A 21,023-nucleotide genomic window follows, 5' to 3' on the forward strand; every position below is an offset into this window, starting at 1 on the left:
ATTATAATCACGATTATTAATAACGATTATTCTATCCTAGTGAAAAAACCCCTGCTAAATCCAGCCTTAACTTAGCTGGTTTCCCAGCTTGGTCAAGCTGGTTTTAGCTGGTTGTTCCAAGGAGCCACTAAAACCTAACCTTTCATCCATTCATTCAGAAAAGCTTTTTCTATTTATATAGAAATAAATTCAACAGCTCAGACCACAACACAAACAAACTTGTCCGAGCTCAGAACAGCTTTAGGGACTTTACTTTACTCAGGAACCAACAATTATTTCGCAATACTGTTATAGCACAGTACTACGAGATCCAGTAAGAAGGATATATATATATATATGAAATTAAAAGAATACTGTACATTGTAATTTCTATGAGTTAAATCTATTTATTACCAAAGCATTTGTTAGCAATACAGTTAAAATGGGAAAAATATGTGAACGATTGCATTTTAGGCTGATTTAAGTAGTTCCCCTAAATTTTCTGCTTGTGCTCCTAAACATTTCTGTCAGAGGCTACAGTACTCGTAGTAAAAATAGTTAGTCTGGAGCACTCTGCTGCTATCTTTTTAACGCCCTGTATTCTGGCTCCGAATTGAAAATTGTCATTTTGACACCAAAAATAGTTAATTACTCAGTAAATATACATCCATGTAGACATGTGCCGGTATTCGGTAATGCGATATATCATGATAATGAATATGCACAATATTGTTATCGTGGGCACTTCAAAATACCGAGAATAATTATTACAAATTATTCAGAATTTTGAATGCATTTTAAGAATTCTTTTCATATCAACTGGTTAAATGCACAACACTGCTGTATGCTGTGTGAAAGATGCATGCACACTTTGATGTAAACAAGCACAGATAAAAGACGCATGGCGGAGCACTTGAGAGATGCTCTGAATGAAAGCCACATTCACTCTCTGACAGCAGATGGCACTGAACAGCAGAAATGCAGCCGTTACCCCAGAAACCCCATAAACAAAGCAGCTGCACTACTTTCTGTTTCTGAAACGTGTTTAAATGATTTAAACAGCCATTCAGATGTGTGTATTCGCTATGGTGTTCATCACAGCGCCAAACACTAACACGAACACAAAAGTATTTAAACTTAGCCCTCAGGGGTCTAAAGGGTTTTGGGGGCCTGGAGAAGTTTTGACATGCCCTGACTTTTGTGCTTTTTTCAGTTGCTTATAAACATTTACATGGCTAAAGTCTGAAAACACTATATTCAGTACAAACTGGGCTACAATAAGATGTAAATAGCATGTATTGTATGTACATGATTGTGTTTATGAGAAAACAATGTTTATGCGTGGTTAGTGAAAAACTACAAGTCACTGAAATAAGGTCATAAAACACATACAGAACATTTGTTCACAAGACTGTGACAAACATGGACCTTGTAGCCTAGAATTTTTGCTTCAAAATGATGTGAAAATCATCTTGTTTACTCGCTTACAGAAAACCATAGATTGATTTAAATTTTTTAAGACACTTTTTGTTTCAAAAGGGCATATGCGAGTAGGCGTGATTGACCATGAATATTAGTGTGATTAACACCTGAGAACACAAATGCCCACATAATGAGCTGCATAATGAGCCTTTCAGCCAGGTGTGTGACTGAGAGGGAAGAGTTACAAGAAAGGGGGGACAATTTTGTGAGGACAAAATAAATGTATATTTATACATTTATGTATATTTAAATATATACAAAATAAATGTATATATTTTTATGTTTGTAGTTTATTTAGAATATATTTAATTATCCCACAAAATAACTTGAGATTAGGGGATTCCACTCAGGACTATTGCATTTGGGGTCTGAACTCCATTTCCCATGATCCCGTGCCTAGGGCTAATCACCGCCAGGTGTTCCCCATTACCATTCCCCTATATATACTGTGTTTGGACTCTGAGTTGGTGCGAAGTCCTGTTTAGCCCAGTCTGTGTTTTCCGAGCGTTTCTCCTTGTGTTTGTTCCTACAGTGATTGTTTATACTGCCTGTGATTCTCTGCCGCCTGCCCTGACCTCTGCCTGGTATTGTTACTGATTCAGTATATCCCTTGACACACTTGACGCTGTTATCTGATTTCTGCCTGTCTGATCATTCTCTAATAAATACTGCAATTGGATCCGAACGTCTCTTACTCCACGTTACAGTCTGTAACATGATTATTGTATTTATCATCACTTGCGTGCTAAATAAAAGTTTTAATTTATATATATACTGACTCCAAGCTTTTGAATGGTATAGAACTAAGGCGGCAGACAGCTTACTCTGTTTGTTTTCTTTATTTTATAAATGCACAATGTTCTGTTGTTATTATGCGTGTATACATATAAAAGTACACCCTTTACAGATTTAATTATTGTATTGCTCTTATCTGTATGATCAAAACTGAAAGTGTCATTTAAGTTCTTGTCAGTGTTATCAGGAGAATATGCCACAAAACGCATATTAGTCGACTCCAGAGGGTAAATAGGCTATTTATTTTCAAACTTTTTTACATTTTAATCTGGACTGCAACATGTCCTAGATATTGTTTGATTGTTTATTGTTTGGTCACACTTTACATTAGGGCTTTATTAGTTAACATTAATTAATTAATTAGTTAACAAACTGCCAATTAAAAATTATTCTAAACATTCATTCATCCTAGGTAATTCCAATATTTGATAACACTGTTAAAATTAAACGTTGCAATGGTGTTATTTAATGAGCAATATTTTTAAACAAAGATTAACAACTTCTGTAGCAAATGTAGCTATTGCTCATTGTGAATGTTAATACATTAACTAAGGTTAACTAATGAGATCTTACTGTAAAGTGATACCTATTGGTCTTTATAATTCTTTTGCACTTTAATCTGTGTAAAATTTGTAACTTTATACATTTTTGTGTATTACATTATTGTATTTAAATGTTCAGTTATTTTTGTTAAAAGAAAAAATTATTAAACCTGTTATACTGCATTTTGACGACATGTTTTTGCAAATAAATTTCAATATCGTGATAATACCATATACCATGATAAAAGCATTAACAATTAATCACAACATGAAAATTTGCTACCGGCATATCCCCACGTTCACAACATTTAATATTCTGGCTTTCATCACTATCCGTTAATCTTTCTTCAGAAAAAATGTTGACAAAATCAAAAGTTTGAATAAGGGACCACTGGTTGAGTTGACACAGAATGACACAAATCTATTGACCTTGACACACAGTTATGAAGGTCTACAGAGGGTCCTTACTGTAATATAAATTTCTGTTTAAACATTATCCTAACACCACAAAAAGAACTGATGTAGCGTGAACCAGACAAATTAAAGATTCGATCGGGAGCCTGGTTGAAACATGAGCCGAATTCCACAGAAAGGCAGGATGTTGTAAATCAACTCCCAGCACCACAGTCTGATAACCGACCAACTCTTTCAGAGAACAGCTTTCAACATTAACACCATTAGAACAATTATTGACAATTTCAATTCGAAGAAGAGATTGTCTAATTTGGGGCAAGTAATCGAAGAGATGGACAGTCTGACACTCACATGTAAAGCCATGAGAGTAAACAAGATCTTTGGATTGACTTCCCCCCCACCTAGCAGAACCAGACTGAAATTCCTAAGGAGACCTGTTAACCCCTCTGGTCTTCACAGGACATATCCTTTCTCCACAGAATGGCACAGAGAATGCCTTCCAATGCATATATGCACCAAAATGAACTCAAAAAAGACTTCTAAATGGATATCAATCCATTGCTCAACTCCATATCATACATGTAACCCCCACATTTGATTTTAATGTTTCTAATCATTTATTGTGTATGTCTTTTTTAAATAACTCTTGAATAGCTTAAGGGATCATATTCATGTTTAGTATGTGTGTGTTCGAATCTTCTTGCTTGAAACGTTTCTGACCATCAGTTATTTGTCAAATGTATCATATTCTTGTTATAGGAATCATGTCCAAATTATACCCTGCAAGAGCGGGAAAATTCGGACCATGTGCTTGATAAGATAACATATGATTTATGAATGGGTGGGACAAACAATGCAACACCACGAGAAAAGACAATATCTAATTGGTCAAGACAACATTTGAGGTGTGGCAAAAATGCCAGTTTAAATACTCAGGACACCATCAAATTTTGCTTTTAGCTTTGCTTGTAGTTTAAGCTTTTAGCTTTTAGCTTTGAGCTTGCGTTTAGCTTTTGCTATCAGTCATGCCGGCTTTTAGCCTGCTTTTAGTCATGCTTTGTCATCACTTTTAGCGTTCTTCGAGCGCCGTTCCAGCGTGCTTCGGCCTGCACGCCTGCTGCTACTTAGCCACGATGAGAAGAAACACCACCTAGTCTCGTCAAACTTTGCTTCTTTTCTTTTCCGTTTGAGAGTTTCGTGTTCTGAGTTAAGTTTTGTAACGCCGTGTCTCCGAGTCTGACCTCGAGTGCCCGTTCAACTTCAGCCAGCCCACAACTCCGCATCTTCAGCCAACGCCCAACCACGGGCTTCCCAAGACGTCACTTCAACGACTACTAAACTTCCAGCCAATCAGCAACTTCGGGAAACCCCCTTTTCAGCGACAACAAAGGGAACCCCGTTAAACAGGCAACGCAAGTAACCTCCAGACTCACATCTGTACTGGTGTTATCTAATATAATTTTAACCTCATTGAGGAACTCAGTGCGAGGGTTAATTAAGTGATTAATGGTTGTTCATGTCTATGCAATTTCACGTATTGCTGTAAACTTGGGATTTCACATTTTCATTCTCTTAAACTCATTCTTTCCTAACTTTCTATCTTCCTGCAACTTGTGTGAATGTGTGAGGGCGTGTGCTTATGTGTTAGATTAGTTTATATGTCTTAGATTTATCTAATAAAGCCTTATTTATATTGAAAAGAGAAGTATCTTGTGTTTTGTGCTCACAAGTTAAATGTCTTAAACTGCCGATCTTGTTACTGTGCTAATTAATAGTGTTTTCACTATACTTTGGATATTAATATCCAGCGCAGATTTGATGTTAAACGGCTCGTTCAGTGAATCGCTGGCCGTTTCAGTGATCAGCTGTGAAACAGTGATTCTGTTCAAATTCCCTTTAAAATCTTAAATGATTCCCTTTGAGCTAAATTGACCTGTTTCCCTTACAATGACTTCTTGCATATTAGTTACATCCTACATTTGATCATATGCACTGTAAATCATATAAGGGCCCTGACAACACTGAAAAGACAGCAGAGATTTACAACAGCAAGTGACCTTTGGCGGTGAAAACAGGAATGATTGCATAGTGCCATAAATGAAATAGCTGTTTTTCAGCCAACTGTGCAACCACACAACCTTGGGAGAATTTGATTTGCTAGACAAAATCAAAGCTATTGACTTACCATATATTATTTGTTGTCAGGTTTATCAATAAGCTAAAATATTTAGCAAAAGCCCTTCGTCCACAGTGACACATGGTGTAGTAACTGGAGGGAAATGACACTACTGTAGCTGCTCACAGAAACAATGACCATGTCAGAGGTGAATATGCTTGAGTCCAAGATACAAAGTGCCATTATGACCTTCTGAACTTACTGTGTGAAAATGTTGTTAAAGCCAAACAATGCATCAATAACAGAAAAACCATCTGGAGATTTTCATAAGGTTAGACATTCTTCCCCCCACATGCCCTCAGGATAAGATCATTTTAGTAGATACTGTATATCACTATACATACTGACATCATCCTTCAGAAATCATTCTAATATGCTGATTTTCCTATTATTATTTATGTTGAAAACAGTTGGCTGCTTAAAGTGCCCCTATTATGGATTTTTGAAAATTATCTTTCATGCAGTGTGTTACCCAGCTCTAAGTAAATGAGAGAATCCTGCAAAGTTTTAAATCTGAAAGTGCAACATGTATAAAGTTATTGTATCTCAAATAGGCCTGTCACGATAACAAATTTTGCTGGACGATAAATTGTCCAAGAAATGATTGCGATAAACGATAATATTGTCGTTCTAAGACAAGTTTCAACTAATATAATGATAATGGCATACTAATGCAGGTACACCTTTTCAAAGATCAATAAACGTTTATTTCTAAAGAATATTTAACACTGAAAAGGGAAAATATTTTAAATATCCAAAATAAATGAACAAAACAACCAAAAAAACAATAAAAGCAATGGACTGTCAGTCTCTGTTAAAACAATGCACTTGAATTAATACCAAAAACAACCAAAATCAATAAAGAAAATGGATGTAAACAAAATTGCACATCAAAAAATATTAAACATTCGACTCAGACATAAATAGTGCCAGTTATGACCTTTGTAAACAAACAAAGCCTCAACAGGCCATATGCAAAAAACATTTGAACAAATAATTTCTCCAGCATAAAGCTTTGTTCAAATAAAGCAAAAGTGAATTGCCACTTTTTCTCTCGTCCACCAAGGAGCAGGGTGTTGGAGCAGGGTTGGAACTGAAGTCTGCAGGACGGCAGCTCTTCAGGAGCAGGGTTGGAGATCCCTGGTATAGACTATAGTTTTAATACATACATCTACACACAGGAAATGAAAAGGCATAACTCAGATAATACACATGAATGTCACAGTGCTGATACATGTGGAAGAGGGAAACAAGAAGTGTCTTCTGCAGTGATTTAGGGGAATCATTTAATTCTCCATTTTTGTACGCTTAAATTAAATTCCAGAATCAATATGTTCTTAAGTGAAGATCAATGTGCTTCTATAGTTTGTAACTGAAGTATTTATAGACTTCAGCAGCTATTAACAACAAGACAAGTTACTAAATACAAGTAATAGGATTTTTAATAATCTACATCTACATAATAAATGTTAACCTCCCTGAAGGCCTTACCCAATAATAACCAGAAAGCAACAGCGTTCCAGTCAATTTTTAAAATAATCTGAAGAATATTTGTAATGGTGATTCTTTTTAGACTTTTTCTCTCTAAAAAACACAACAAACAAAAAAGAATCTACTCCACACCTATTGTAAGTCATGTTTTCCTATTCACTGCAGCTTTTCTCTCTCTCTCACTCACTCTCTCTCTCTCTCTCTCTCTCCTTTCTTTCTTTCTGAACTCCATAAGATTTCCACAATATATGGCTATGATTGCCTTCATTCGATCCACACAATCTCTAGCAGACAGCATTTTTGCTTATACTGTATATCTCTTCTGCTCAGGGGTGAGGAAAAATCGGTAACACTTTAGAATAAGGTTCCATTAGTTAATGTTAGTTAACTACTTTAGTTAACATGAACTAAGCAAGAACAATCCTTCTACAGCATTTATTAATCTTAGTTAATGTTAATCTCAACATTTACTAATGCATTATTCAAATCAAAAGTTGTACTTGTTAACATTAGTTAATGCACTGTGAATTAGCATGACCTAACAATGAATAACTGTATTTTCATTAACTAACATTAACAAAGATTAATAAATACAGTAATAAATGTATTGTTCATTGTTTGTTCATGTTAATTAACAAATAAACTAACATTAAATAATGGAACCTTATTCTAAAGTGTTACCGAAAATCTAGTGATTTTTCCAACCAAATCCTCTCTAGGTTGGGAAATATGTGGTCTGTGTAAATGCATATAAAAAAAATAATACTAAAAAATCAAAGAATTTGTACATTCAATTTCCTCCCTAATAAAGAAACCAAAATGTAGGGATGGCTTACGAGGGTTGACTAACCTGGTTGACTACAGTAATTTAGTCAAGTCAAGTCAAGTCAAGTCAAGTCAAGTCTGCTTTATTGTCAATTCTTCCACATGTACAGTACATACATACAGAGAATCGAAATTGCGTTACTCTCAGACCCCCGGTGCATAAAGATAACACTAACAGTAGAGCCTAAAGATCTAGATCAAATATAAAATATAAGATATAACTATACAATAAGGAATGTAAAAAAGACATATAATAAAAAATAAAAATAAAGTTAAATAAAGCAGCGCAAGGCACATGGCAGATAGAGTGCAAACCAGTGAACAAACAGTGCAGATAAAAAGATTTTTAGTCTGATTAAAGTGTCAAAAGGGCTCAAGAGCAGTTATTTTATTTAAACTGACTGATGAGGTGGTAGAATGACGTCAGTTCCATGGTGAATGAGGTAGTGAGCAGACCAATGCTGCACAAAGTGACTGGTGCATGTGATCGTATGTTAGTGGGATGGGGGGTGGAAGGACCTGGGGATGTGGGATCTGGGGGGGGTTCATAGTTCAGTGGTGCCTGGGGCAGAAGAGGGACGGGGGGGCAAGTTCGGGAGCGAGTTCAGCTTCCTGACAGCCTGATGGATGAAGCTGTCCTTCAGTCTGCTGGTCCTGGCCTGGAGACTCCGCAGTCTCCTCCCTTATGGCAGCCGACTGAAGAAGCTGTGTGACGGGGGGGTGGGATCACCTGCGATGCAGGAGGGCTTTGCGAGTGAGACGGATTCCGTAAAATGTCCTGGAGGGAGGGGAGAGAGACACCAATGATCTTCTCAGCTGCTCTCACTATGCGTTGCAGAGTCTTCCGGCAGGGGGCATTGCAGGCGCCATACCACACAGTAATGCAGCTAGTCAGAATGCTCTCGATGGTGCCTCTGTAGAAGATGTACATGATGGGGGGGTGGGGCTCTGGCTCTCCTCAGTTTGCGGAGGAAGTAGAGACTCTGATGTGAACACCCACACAGTGCTGCGGTGTTGTCGGTCCAGGAGAGGTCCTCTGTGATGTGCACACCCAGGAACTTGCTCACCCTCTCCACAGTCGCACCGTTGATGGTCAGAGGAACATGCTGAGTGTGCGCTCTCCTGAAGTCAACAACAATCTCCTTCGTCTTCTCCACGTTCAGAGAGAGATTGTTGTCACTGCACCACCCAGCCAGGCGGCTCACCTCGCTCCTGTAGTTTGTCTCATCCTTGTTGCTAATGAGACCCACCACAGTTGTGTCATCTGCAAACTTAATGAAGAGGTTGGAGTTGTCTGACGGTGTGCAGTCGTGGGTCAGCAGAGTGAAGAGGAGGGGGCTCAGCACACATCCTTGGGGGGCCCCAGTGTTCAGTGTGATGGTGCTGGATGTGTTGCTGCCGACCCGTACTGCCTGAGGCCTTCCAGTCAGAAAGTCCAACAGCCAGTTGCATAGCGAAGTGTTGAGCCCCAGCTCGACCAGTTTGTGAATGAGCTGTTGAGGGATGATTGTGTTGAATGCTGAACTGAAGTCTATGAACAGCATTCTGATCCTTTTGCCTATATGTGTGAGTGCTTAGTGGAGGGCAGTGGCGATGGCATCATCGGTCGACCGGTTGGACCGATATGCAAACTGGAAGAGGTCCAGGGAGGGGGGAAGGGCAGACTTGATGTGGTGCATGACTAGCTGTTCAAAGCACTTTATGAGGATGGGAGTAAGTGCAACAGGACGGTAGTCATTGAAGCAGGATGGAGATGGCTTCTTCGGGACTGGAATGATGGTGGTAGTTTTGAAACATGTGGGAACAACAGCCTGACTAAGTGAGATGTTGAAAATGTCTGTGAAGACATCAGTGAGTTATGCTGCACAGTCTCTCAGTACACGCCCAGGAATGTTGTCAGGACCCGGAGCTTTGCGTGCATTGATCCTGCTGAAGGATCTCCTCACGCTGTCTTGGGTCAGCGTCATCACCTGGTCACCGGGAGGAGGTGCAGTCTTCTGTGCAGTGGAGCTGTTTTGTTGATTTATCTGGATAATGTGCTGTTGTCCGGATATTTTTAAGCAATGGTAATTTCATTATTGTGGTAACATTATGCATTATGATTTAGAAAATGGTAAAACCCTCTTACACCGTGTCCTAACTACACGCAACGCTGCGACACGCAATAAAAGGTGTCTTTTCCATGTTAATCAGAGGTTTTGTCCTAACTAGCTGCGATGGCGACATATGAAATTTCTGTTTAAAAAATGGTTTCAATGTCGCAGCAGGAACAACAACATGCAAACTATATGGCAGTAGATAATTCTCAGGTGATTATGTGCTTTATTCAATGTTTAAAGTGTTTAATGTGAGTCTGAATACCATTTTGCGTTGGGCTGGACGATTTGGCAAAAAATTAAAATCTCGATTTTTCCAGAACGTTTAAACGATTCTCGATTTTTTACTATTTTTAACTAGTCAACTTGAAAATGTAACTACAACATGATTCAAGTAACTTTTTCTTTATTAACCCTCTAGTTAAGGAAAATTCTATTCCAAGTACAGCACATGTGAAGTTGTCAACATGTAAATGTTAAACAAACCACTTGTTAAATATCTTTGCAGAAAAGATGCATGAACTACAACTGCATATTGTACAAACTTGTCTTATACATTTTATGTGTACAGAAATAATACGAGGAAAATGCTTTAAAAAAAATCTCTAAAGTCAAGGTAATTCAAATTCAAAATTACTGAAGGTATAACACCAGTAGATTATTATTAACTATAAATGTTCTTTATAATTAGAATTAATTGATAAAATCTGGAAAATCACCCAGCTCTAATTTTGTGTGACCATATAGCCAAACTGAAAACAACAACAGATAGTTTACCTATGAGGTTATTACCTATTAGTTTTGATATTTATGAATTAGAATATAAACTTATCCATTTCGTTGCGAGTGCAGCGCGCTTCCAGAAAGAGCCCGCCCTCACACGCTTTTGATTGGCTGTGATATTTGATTCCGTCACGTCATGTTGTCGAGTCGCGTCTGGTGTGGACAGCCAAATTGTTTGCCACTGGAATCTTTTCGTGTCGTGTGTAGTTAGGAAACAGTCTTAGAAAAGTATCATTATTAAACCATCTGAATAGCTGATTTTGAGAATGTGTCCCTGCCAAAAATTAAATTTAAATGATCACGAGTCAAATACAATTACTCTTTTTAAAGTGCTCACCCAAGCAGAAAAATGCGCTGTTGCCGTCAGATCTCAATTGCCGAAAATCATATTGTGTATGAGGCAAAACCAACTCGACTAAATCACAAGAAAAAACATTGCAACTATATATTTTTATGCTTTCTCAAGCAAAACAAATTTTAAAAGTCCACTGAAAACATATCTTCTTACATTTTTTGTCATAGACAACACATGTTGAAGATATAAGTTATTGTCAACATGCCTAACTTGTTAAACTTGTTATAGTGGCCTATATAATTTTTTAACATAACAAACACCAGAAAAAGAAAGAAACACAAATCATCTGAACATTTTGAACATTGAGATGTTATTGTTCCATTTGTTTTGTGTATGCTCATGTCGCTTACAGTTAAAGTCTTTCTCTGATTTTATTGTTTGCAAGGTTGCAACGTTACTTGGCAATATTTTAAAGATATTATTTTTGGTATTTTTGCCTGGTCTGTTAAAAGAGTAGTGTTACCCGGGTGGGAGTTTTAACTCCTATTCACTGGGAATAAAATAATCATTCATCAGATGCAGAGACATATACCGCCCATCTCCCCACCCTCTGAATATTTTGTATCATAACATAACTATGTGTAAACGCTATTTGGTGGTTTTTACTTAGAAAACCAGCCATATTTTTCTAGCATTCGAATAACAATTGATAAACCTAAAATGACAGAAGAAGGATTGGAGATGAATTTAATTTACAAATAATGAAGGAAATGTGTATAGGCTACTTTTAAATCGACACCTGCCCTGGTGTTTACCTCTTTGAGTGTGCCCTAAAAGAGGATTGGGGGGGGGGGGGGGGGTCATCTTAATCTTATCAATCAGCATACCCGGTTAAAAAGTCACTGCTCGCCACTGACCAAATCTGTTATGGCTGCCAGATGCCGGATTTTCATGAAATTTCAATGAGCTGTTATTTTGCAAATTTACATACATTTAGCCTGATTAACCCTCCAGAATTAATTCCTAAGTATATAGAAATGATTCTGGCAGGCAGAGAGAGGAAGATTAATTATGATGAAGAAAAACAGCTGAAGATGTAGAGGTGTTATCGTCATTTTCGGCAGTATTTTCCGTAGCACTGAGCGTGTTTGATGTTAAAAGCTTATGACAGATAAGACACTATCTGTAAGGTGCTTCCATATCCAGAGTAATTATTGGTAGATTATTTTTATTAAAATGGATGACTTTGAGTATTGTAAAACAACTTCACCAAGCAGAACTTAAAATGAAAAAGTTTAATTTATAAAATCACTGTTTAAATCTGAAAGCAGCTGAGTGAATGTTTAGATAATCTTCATTCTCCTTTCTGTCCCCCCGAGCATCTTGGATAGGAAGTGCTTCACCTGCATGTCCAATCACATCAGACTGACTGAAACTTTACCTAATCTAACCATCAGCTGAACAGAAAGATATTCATTCTAAATTGTATCTATATCGCTCTGTTACATTTGTTTAGATGTGATGATTTAGCCTTAAAGGATGTTCCAGATTCAATACAAGTTAAGCTCTATCGACGGCATCTGTAGCAGCTCTCCAGAGGATTTAACTGCAGAAATGTGAAGTTTGCAATTTGTTAAAGCACTTTCTTTATTTCCAAGCCAATGTTTTTCTTCTGCATTTACAAATGGAATAATTTTGTTGTAATCTAATCTACAATAAACCAGAGATAGAGCTGAACATTTTTTTTAAAACCTGAAGCATTTCTTCAAATAAATTTTACAAGGTTACCCTACTCCAGAGCAGTTTTATTCTGGATTAGAGATTGCAAACCCAAACACCAACAATCAGCTATCAAAAAAACAAAAAACATATGAAACAAAGAAGCCACTCCCCTGTATTGCTCGCTCCAAATTAAAGCAATTTAAGTCAAAGAATTTTAGAAAAAAAATTGCCTGACTTTTGCAGCTACTTATTTATTATATTTATATTATATTAACTGTAATTGTTTATAATTCATATAATAAATTAATATAATTATATGAAGTAGTAATTAATTTTAAACTTTGTATATATAAGCTTTAATTTATCCAACTTTTGAAATGACTAAACTTATGTTTTCCTTTTAAACTCTGTGTGAAACTATATATAAAATAATTTAGTTGATTCCTTTCCATAGTCATATCTGCTGCCAAACTTTTGTTATATGCAAACTTTTGTTATATATGCATTTATATTTATTACATTTTTAATAACGACATCTCTTAATCTTCAACAGAAAAGTGAATTGCGCTGACTCTCGTGAGAAGTGAATCAAACAGACGCTTTTCTGACACTTTCCGTGTTTCGTGTGATTGGCTGTTTACTGCAAGTGTCATGCTTTCAGATGCACACGCTCCAGAGCTGAATCACAAACTCTGAGTTGTCAGAGAATATTTATATCGAGCTTTGTGAGCCCGCTGATCCTGATCTAAACCGGGTTGGCTTTATCGGATTTTGTCAACTCAAACTTACTCTGCAACTCTGAGTTTGTTCATCTCGCTTAGTGCCACTGAAGATCCAGTGTAGCTACACAGTCAAATTCACCCCCACATGACAAATCAGATCCTAAAAGTCACAATCTGCTGTTCGTGACTGAGTGTGTATGCAAGACAGGTGACTGTAAAACATTTACACAGCCATTATCAAATCATATTTGTTGGAGACGTTCCAGGTTGAAAAGCTTTATTAAAAACTTTGGTAAAGGAATAGTTTGTTCAAAAGGTTCTGCTATTATTTACTGACCCCCAGAAAGCTCCAAAGCTGTATGAATTCCTTGGAACACACAAAAAACGAAATTCTCAAGACTGTGCTGGCTGTTTTTTTCTATTAACTATTTCCCCGCCACTGACAAGTTATTGATGAGCCCCTATCATATGACTTCAGAATGCTGGAATACACTACACAACTTTTAAAAAGTCATCAGTGTCTACATCTCATTATTTGCTAAAGAAATTAAGTCTACAGAGCATTTTGAGAAATATTAGACTATACTTCCTTATATTTACCAATGTCAGGAACTCACCGTCACAGCCACCCCAATCATCACCCGCACCTGACTCTCATCAAGCACGATCCCAATCACCGGAGTACTGATCACCTGCACCTGCACCCAGTAATCACTCACCAGAATAAAGACACCTCAAACTCAGTACTCCGGTCTACTGTTCACTACCCATTGAACTGGTGCCTGACCTCTTTCTACTATCCTGTCTTTGCCATATCCCCAGATATCCTCATGACGATCTCCTGTGAACTACATAAGCTGACTCTCCATCTGATTATCTCCAGAGCTCTTAACCTCTTAACAACACCTTGTCACTGAAACACTTGTAAATAAACTGTTTACTTGCACTAAACCCTCCGGCTCTATAGTGGTTCATGACAGAAGACCGGACCTACAAAATTCAACCATATGGATCCCCAGTCACCCGCACCTGTCGATCTGTTGCAGGAACTGGGCAACCTCCTCCAGTCAGCACTCACCGCTTCATCCACTCCCCGATCTGCCTCCGCCAGTCCCTGCCTGCGTCATATGCGGGGGAATAAGCTGGATGTGGCGGTTTCATTCTCCAGGTATCGCTGTACATTGAGGCGCAACCGCAGAAATTCTCCACCGATCGTTCCAAGATATCCTTCTTAATTTCTCTAATATCTGGGCGCGCCCTGCAAAGGCCATATGGGATGCGAATAGTGCCATAAATAACTCTTTTGAAACTTTTACCGCCCACTTTAAGGAAGTCTTCAGCTCATCAGCGGAAGAAATCTCCACGGCGGATCAACTACTGCGGTTGTGTCAAGGAGAAGCAACGACCAGTTAATACACCATCCTGTTTCGAACACTGGCGGCGGCTAGCGGTTGGAACGAAGCAGCACTTATAAGCACCTATTGTCAAGGTCTTAATCCACGGATCCGTGCACAAATGGCGATCTACAAAGATTCCATCGGATTGGAGAACTTTATGCTGAAGGCCAATCGTATTTCACAGCACCTAGTTACCTGCCCAATCGCCGAAGCCGCCCACCAGTCTGGTTCTCCCGCTAACAGCCCTCCAGTACCGGAATCCATGCAAGTGGAATCTACACGTCTATCAACTGAAGAACGCAAATGCCGGCTCACAGCAGGACTCTGCCTTTACTTTGCCTCGCCAGATCATGTCACCCGTGCCTGCCCAGTAAAACCCCCACGTCCTTCGGTGAGTACTATCCAACAGAACCCTGTAATTTCCAAGCTTGCCACCATGCCAGTCCAACTAGTCACCCCAGAATGCACTGTTTCTGTTTCAGCCCTGCTGGACTCGGGGCTCCTTGGGTAACTTCATCTCACAATGCCTCAAGCCGTCTCCAGTTGCCGCTCTGTCGGCATGCCCAGGAGCTCTGAGTCGAAACTATCCAAGGAAAGCCGTTAGGACGTGGGCGGGTTAAGTTTCAGGCACCCCCATTAACTCAAGATTGGCCTCTTTCATGAAGAGGAGATGCACTTCTTGGTACTGGAGGGACCCATGGTCGATATCATCCTGGGACGCCCCTGGTTCACATTACACTCTCTGGAAGCAAGCTTGATGGGGACTATAGTATTGAAAGCTGAGCTATAGTCGATAAATAGCAGACTTGCATAGTTCCCGTTATTGCTGTCAATGTGCATGAGAGAAGAGTGCAGGATGTGAGAGATGGCATCTTCAGTGGATCTATTTGGCCGATAGGCAAACTGAAAAGGGTCTAAAGTATCTGGGATGGAGCAAATGTAGTTTTTAACCAGTCCTTCAAAGACCTTCATGACTATTGATGTGAGGGCAACTGGACGATAGTCATACAGACAAGAGGGTTTATTGTTCTTAGGCACAGGGATGATTTTTATATATATTTATTTAATTAATTAATTAATTAATTATATATAAATATAAAATATAATTTTAAAGAACACAGCTAGAAATCCCATCAGGACCTGCTGCTTTCCTGACATTCACTCGCTTTAGATTTATTGTATTTGGTGGGGGGGGTATGGATAAGACAATTTTTAATAAATCTTTGAAAATCAAAACCTGGATTTGATTTTTTTTTTTTTTTTTTTTTTTATTATTATTTTTATAACCTAAAGATGCTATGTGAATGTTTGAAACAGAAAATAGTGGTTTTCATCTTGCCACTTTCTTGGAAAAGAAAACACATTTTTACTTAAATTAATCAAAATGGACTTATTGCATTTTGGAACCAAACTCTTCATTCATATATATTAGTCAACATTTCAAGTGGCTCAAAATCTTTCAAAGTTGTCCTAAAACCAAAACAATACCTGTTCTTGTCTTAGGACAACTCTGATTAACTTTTTTTTTTTGATCCACTTCAAATTTTGACTACTGTGTGTGTGTGTGTATCAGTCTGGTGAGTAAACTAAGAAAATGTATTAGCCAATGGCAATTCAATTGCCAAGGTGTCCGTAGAGGGTTGTAAGAACGAGGCATTGTTGAACATAAAATGCTACAAAAATCTCTGAAAAGTGTATTTTATCAAATGGTCAGTTCCTAAATCAACGTGTGCTTTTATCACGCTTCATTCGGTAACAACCTCTGATATGCTCATGCATAATAGCAGCAGGTGGTATGGAGGACTTACTCTACGTTAGTCCCACCAAAAGCCTTTCAGATCTTATTTATTCAGTCATCCTTTAAATGAATACAGTCAGAAAAGGTGTCCACCCCTACGACACTAATGCATCTCATACACTTCTAGCTCTAAACAACTCGTGGATGGCACTAAGCCACATTTGGTGCTCTAAGGCTGGTTTGACAAAAAAGGAAAAGAAAACTCATGTCAACCACATATGAATTGCAGTCCAGGAACATATGAACAGATGTGCGCCTGCCAAAGTGAACCACTCCAACGATACATCTTTCTAAAGCTATAAAGCACCACCATATGTGGAATTGATGAACGTTCTTGAACATCTTATTTGCATGTCGGAGATAATCAAATGCATGAGAAACTGTGTGACTATAAACTCTTATGGGACACAAGTTTTATTATACGTAATAAAATGATAATATATTGGTCCTCTGAGCGTCCTTACTGCAAGACGCAACAGCGCTTAAGGGACATTGCTTCACATGCTGTAGGACTCTTCTACTGCCTAATTCTTCTGATAAGTAAGCTTATCACACACTGCAGATGGGTCCATTTAATTCATGCCATGGCAAGTTTATTTTTACATATATTTCACTTTTTATCCTCCCTTAAATGCATTTCTGCAAGGTTAAGCATAACTGTGCCTGGAAGTTAGAAGCGTTTCTGCCTGAAATGAATGTAAGAGTGAATGTTTATTTGGAGAAGGGTTAAATGGGGTCACCTTAAGATGGCTGAGCTCATTTATAGTGTCACTGGCAGAGAATGGGATGTCCCATCTAAAGTAAGGGGTGTTTTAATAAGCTAACTGACCTTTAGATCTATAACCTCAACAGTATATTTAGATGAATGCTACAATGGCCTAATTACAGACACAGTATAGCGGTAAAAAATGTTATCTTAAAGTCCCAAAAAGTGTGGGTATGTGCTAGCAAAGTATTTTTTTTTTGTGATTAAAAAAGCATGATTTTGCTATCTTTCTCATCTGATGCAATGGTGTTTATACATTTTTGTGCGTCCAAATATTCCAGGTTCTATACAATTTAAGCTAACTGACAGCAATTGAGGCATAATTACTAGGAGTACACAAAAAAGACAGTACTAAAGTCGAGGTTCGGTAGGTTTTTGGTAGAGCTGGGAAATAGCAATTTTTTAAATATACAGCCTATGTTTGTTGCTGTTTTGTTAAACAGCAGTTTACCGAGCACACTCTGGCGTTAACTTAAAAAAAAAAAAAAAAAAAAAAAAAAACTGGCTTTAAAAAAAAAAAAAAACCTGCAACACATTCTTTGTACTGCAGTTTATGATGTTGTCATAAATGGGGGAAAAAATGAAAGTTCTTTCGTTCTGAATGCAAAATATTTGAGCAAAACTATTTTTTATTAGAATAATTGTGCTTCCATTCTACAGGTACACTTTTATTCTATTGCTTTTAACTGTGTGCTGAATAAGTTTAAAACTTTTAATATAGTACTCATGTCTGGGACATTTTACTAAGTAGGAAACCTAAATAAAGGGTAAATAAAGGGTTTCCCCTCATACTAACATTATGTAAACATACATTGTCAGCATCTTGTGGCCACTGTATACTACTGAAAAAGTATTTTAACATTTATATTACTGGCCACATTTACTTCTATTGACTGTAACTCATATTTGTACTTTTCTTTATTAACACAATCGAAATTCATTTTTGTGGCAATCAATGTTGTCAGATACATGCTGCCAAATGAGCTTAACTTGTATTGACTGTAATGTAAGGGCATTGTAGTAAAAAAAAAAAAGTATTTGCCTTAAACTTTAAGGAAAAACCAGACAGAAAAGAAATGGGAGAGAAGGGGAATGGGATAAGACACAGACTGGATTTGATCCTGTTTTCCCCTTTAACACCACCAGTCTTTTATGGTCCAAGCATGAGAATTTCAGCTATTCAGTTTTTAAAACGGCATTACTTATAAAGGAAAGATTAGAATAGAATAGAATAGAATAGAATAGAATAGAATAGAATAGAATAGAAAAGAAGCATTAGAATCTAACCTTTGCTTTGAGCCCATGTGTAGCTGATTGGTGCACTCCTGGCCACTGGGAGCTGTTCTCTTCTTTCTATTACTTGCTTCCTGTTATCTAGAATTGAATCCTTAATGGGACGAATATGCTTCGGCAAGGCTTTGTAGAACCAGGCTCCAGAACGTTTCCACACCTTTGAAGAGCAGGGAAATTAAAACAAATTAAGCACAGCTCAGTATAGAGTGATTTAAAGCAGGTGCTTAAAGATACGGCATTGTGCCAAAACATCACATCTGTCTGTCCAGCTATTTAGCATGATCTTAAGCCCTGGATGGTTTTTTTTTTTTTTGTTAAAATACTGTTAAAAATCTCAGCAATTCCAGCTATATTCTATTGTAACACATAATATAATATAAAACACCCCTTTATAATATAATATAATATAATATAATATAATATAACATAACATAATATAATATAATATAATATAATATAATATAATATAATATAATATAATATAATATAATATAATATAATATAATATAATAAAGTAACTTTCTAATATTACTTGATATCGGTGTTCTTATCAACAAACACTTAAAAAACAATAGAACAAAATGAGTTTTTGGTAACAAATAAAGCTGAAATAAAAATGAAATATATTTTTTCAGTGTTATATGAAAAATAGAAAAAAAGTGAAAGTGAAAAGTGAAAATAAAAGTGATGTGACATACAGCCAAGTATGGTGACCCATACTCGGAATTCGTGCTCTGCGTTTAACCCATCCAAAGTGCACACACACAGCAGTGAACACACACACACTGTGAACACACACCCGGAGCAGTGGGCAGCCATTTATGCTGCGGCACCCGGGGAAGCAGGTGGGGGTTCGGTGCCTTGCTCAAGGGCACCTCAGTCATGGTATTGAGGGTGGAGAGAGGGCTGTACATTCACTCCCCCCACCTACAATTCCTACCGGACCGAGACTCGAACTCACAACCCTTGGGTTGCAAGTCCAACACTCTGACCGTTAGGCCACGACTTCCACCAAAATATCAATGTGCTTCATCCGGCCGCCCATCAGTGTGCTTCATCCGGCAGCAGCACTGTACAAGACTTGCTCGGGAAGAATGTCTCCAATCCAAAATAAGTGTGTTTTTGGTTGAAAGGGAAAGATAACTTTGTTCAGCTTCCTAAAGAACCCAGCGCAGCCCAGTCGACGTTGGAATTGCACATCGTTTGATACTGAAAGATGGAGAGGTCCCAGCTATAAAAGATCCCGGTCATGATTCAGAACTGCAGACGGTAAGTGAAACGGCAACAAATGTCTGTTTTGTTGGCATTTGGCGCCCAAGTGTTCTTCACTCTTTAGCTCCGCCCACGGCATTCCTCCAGAAGCTCGGCTTTTTTCCGGAGAGAATCGTAAAGCTGTATCTTTCTTTTATAAATACAAAACTAAAGACTTTTTGGAGATATGAAGGATGCAGTACTACTCTATAGGTACTCAAGATTTACATGAGATTGGGTGAAACTGTGTGTGTTATGCCATCTTTAAAACGGTTCATTCCTGAATGAAATGAGGTGTTGAAATTAAGTAACATTACAAGGCTCCATCGACGATCAATGAGTTACCCGGGTATTCTGTTTTTTTACCCGTAGTTATTCCGTTCTGCCGTCTCTGAACTCAAAGAGGTGTGTATACTAGCAGTATATTGTCTTTTTCCATTTGACTTGCATGTCACCTGAACACAAGCTTGTTTCTGCAAAGACATACAGCATGTTCTCCACAAAAACCTCTGACGTGTTTATGTTTTACGTGGCGTGAGAATGTGAAAAAGCTACGCTAAAACTGATCTGACTGGTCTGACTCAAAATGATTTCCAGAAATCTGCTTTGAATAGGATTCCAAACAACATTTGAATGTAGCTTGAAACGGATTTGCGAAAATCAGATTTCATGTAGTTTGTTGCCGTTCTGAACGAGGCTTAAAGGCATAGTTAACCCAAAAATTTTAATTCTGTCATTAATTACTCACCCTCATGTTGTCCCAAACTTGTAAGACCCTTGTTCTCCTTCAGATCACAAATTACAATTTTTTTTTGATGAATTCCAAGAGCTCTCAGACCCTCCCATATACAGCAAGGATCCTTACACGATCAAGGTTTAGAAAGTAGCAAGGACATCATTAAAATAGTCCATGTAACATCAGTGGTTCAACCGTAATTTTACGAAGCTATGAGAATACTTTTTGTGTGCAAAGAAAACAAAAATAACAACTTTATTCAACAATTTGTCTCCTCCGCGTCACCCTATAGTGCCATTTGGGAGAGTATCACATACGCAAACAACGTATGCAATGTATGTAAATGGATGCGTTGTTTACGTTCAGACCAAAGCCTAAATTATGTACATGATTCTCGTCAAATGGGTGATGTGGAGGAGACAAATTTTTGAATAAAGTCATTATTTGTTTTTTTTGCGCA

General features: G+C 37.8%; 1 protein-coding gene across 5 annotated transcripts in view; it reads right to left on the bottom strand.

Annotated features, from left to right (window-relative positions):
• The window catches only part of LOC109045715 (rabphilin 3A like (without C2 domains)), a 281,082-nt gene that overhangs the window by 203,908 nt on the left and 56,151 nt on the right, over positions 1–21,023 (bottom strand). For all 5 annotated transcript variants that reach the window (XM_042724898.1, XM_042724901.1, XM_042724899.1 and 2 more), the window contains one exon: positions 18,571–18,733. In XM_042724898.1, the coding sequence (XP_042580832.1) occupies positions 18,571–18,733 (163 nt within the window). The remainder of the gene's footprint in view (positions 1–18,570; positions 18,734–21,023) is intronic.

The sequence above is a fragment of the Cyprinus carpio genome, chromosome B5 (assembly GCF_018340385.1).
Source record: "Cyprinus carpio isolate SPL01 chromosome B5, ASM1834038v1, whole genome shotgun sequence".
NCBI lineage: Eukaryota > Metazoa > Chordata > Actinopteri > Cypriniformes > Cyprinidae > Cyprinus > Cyprinus carpio.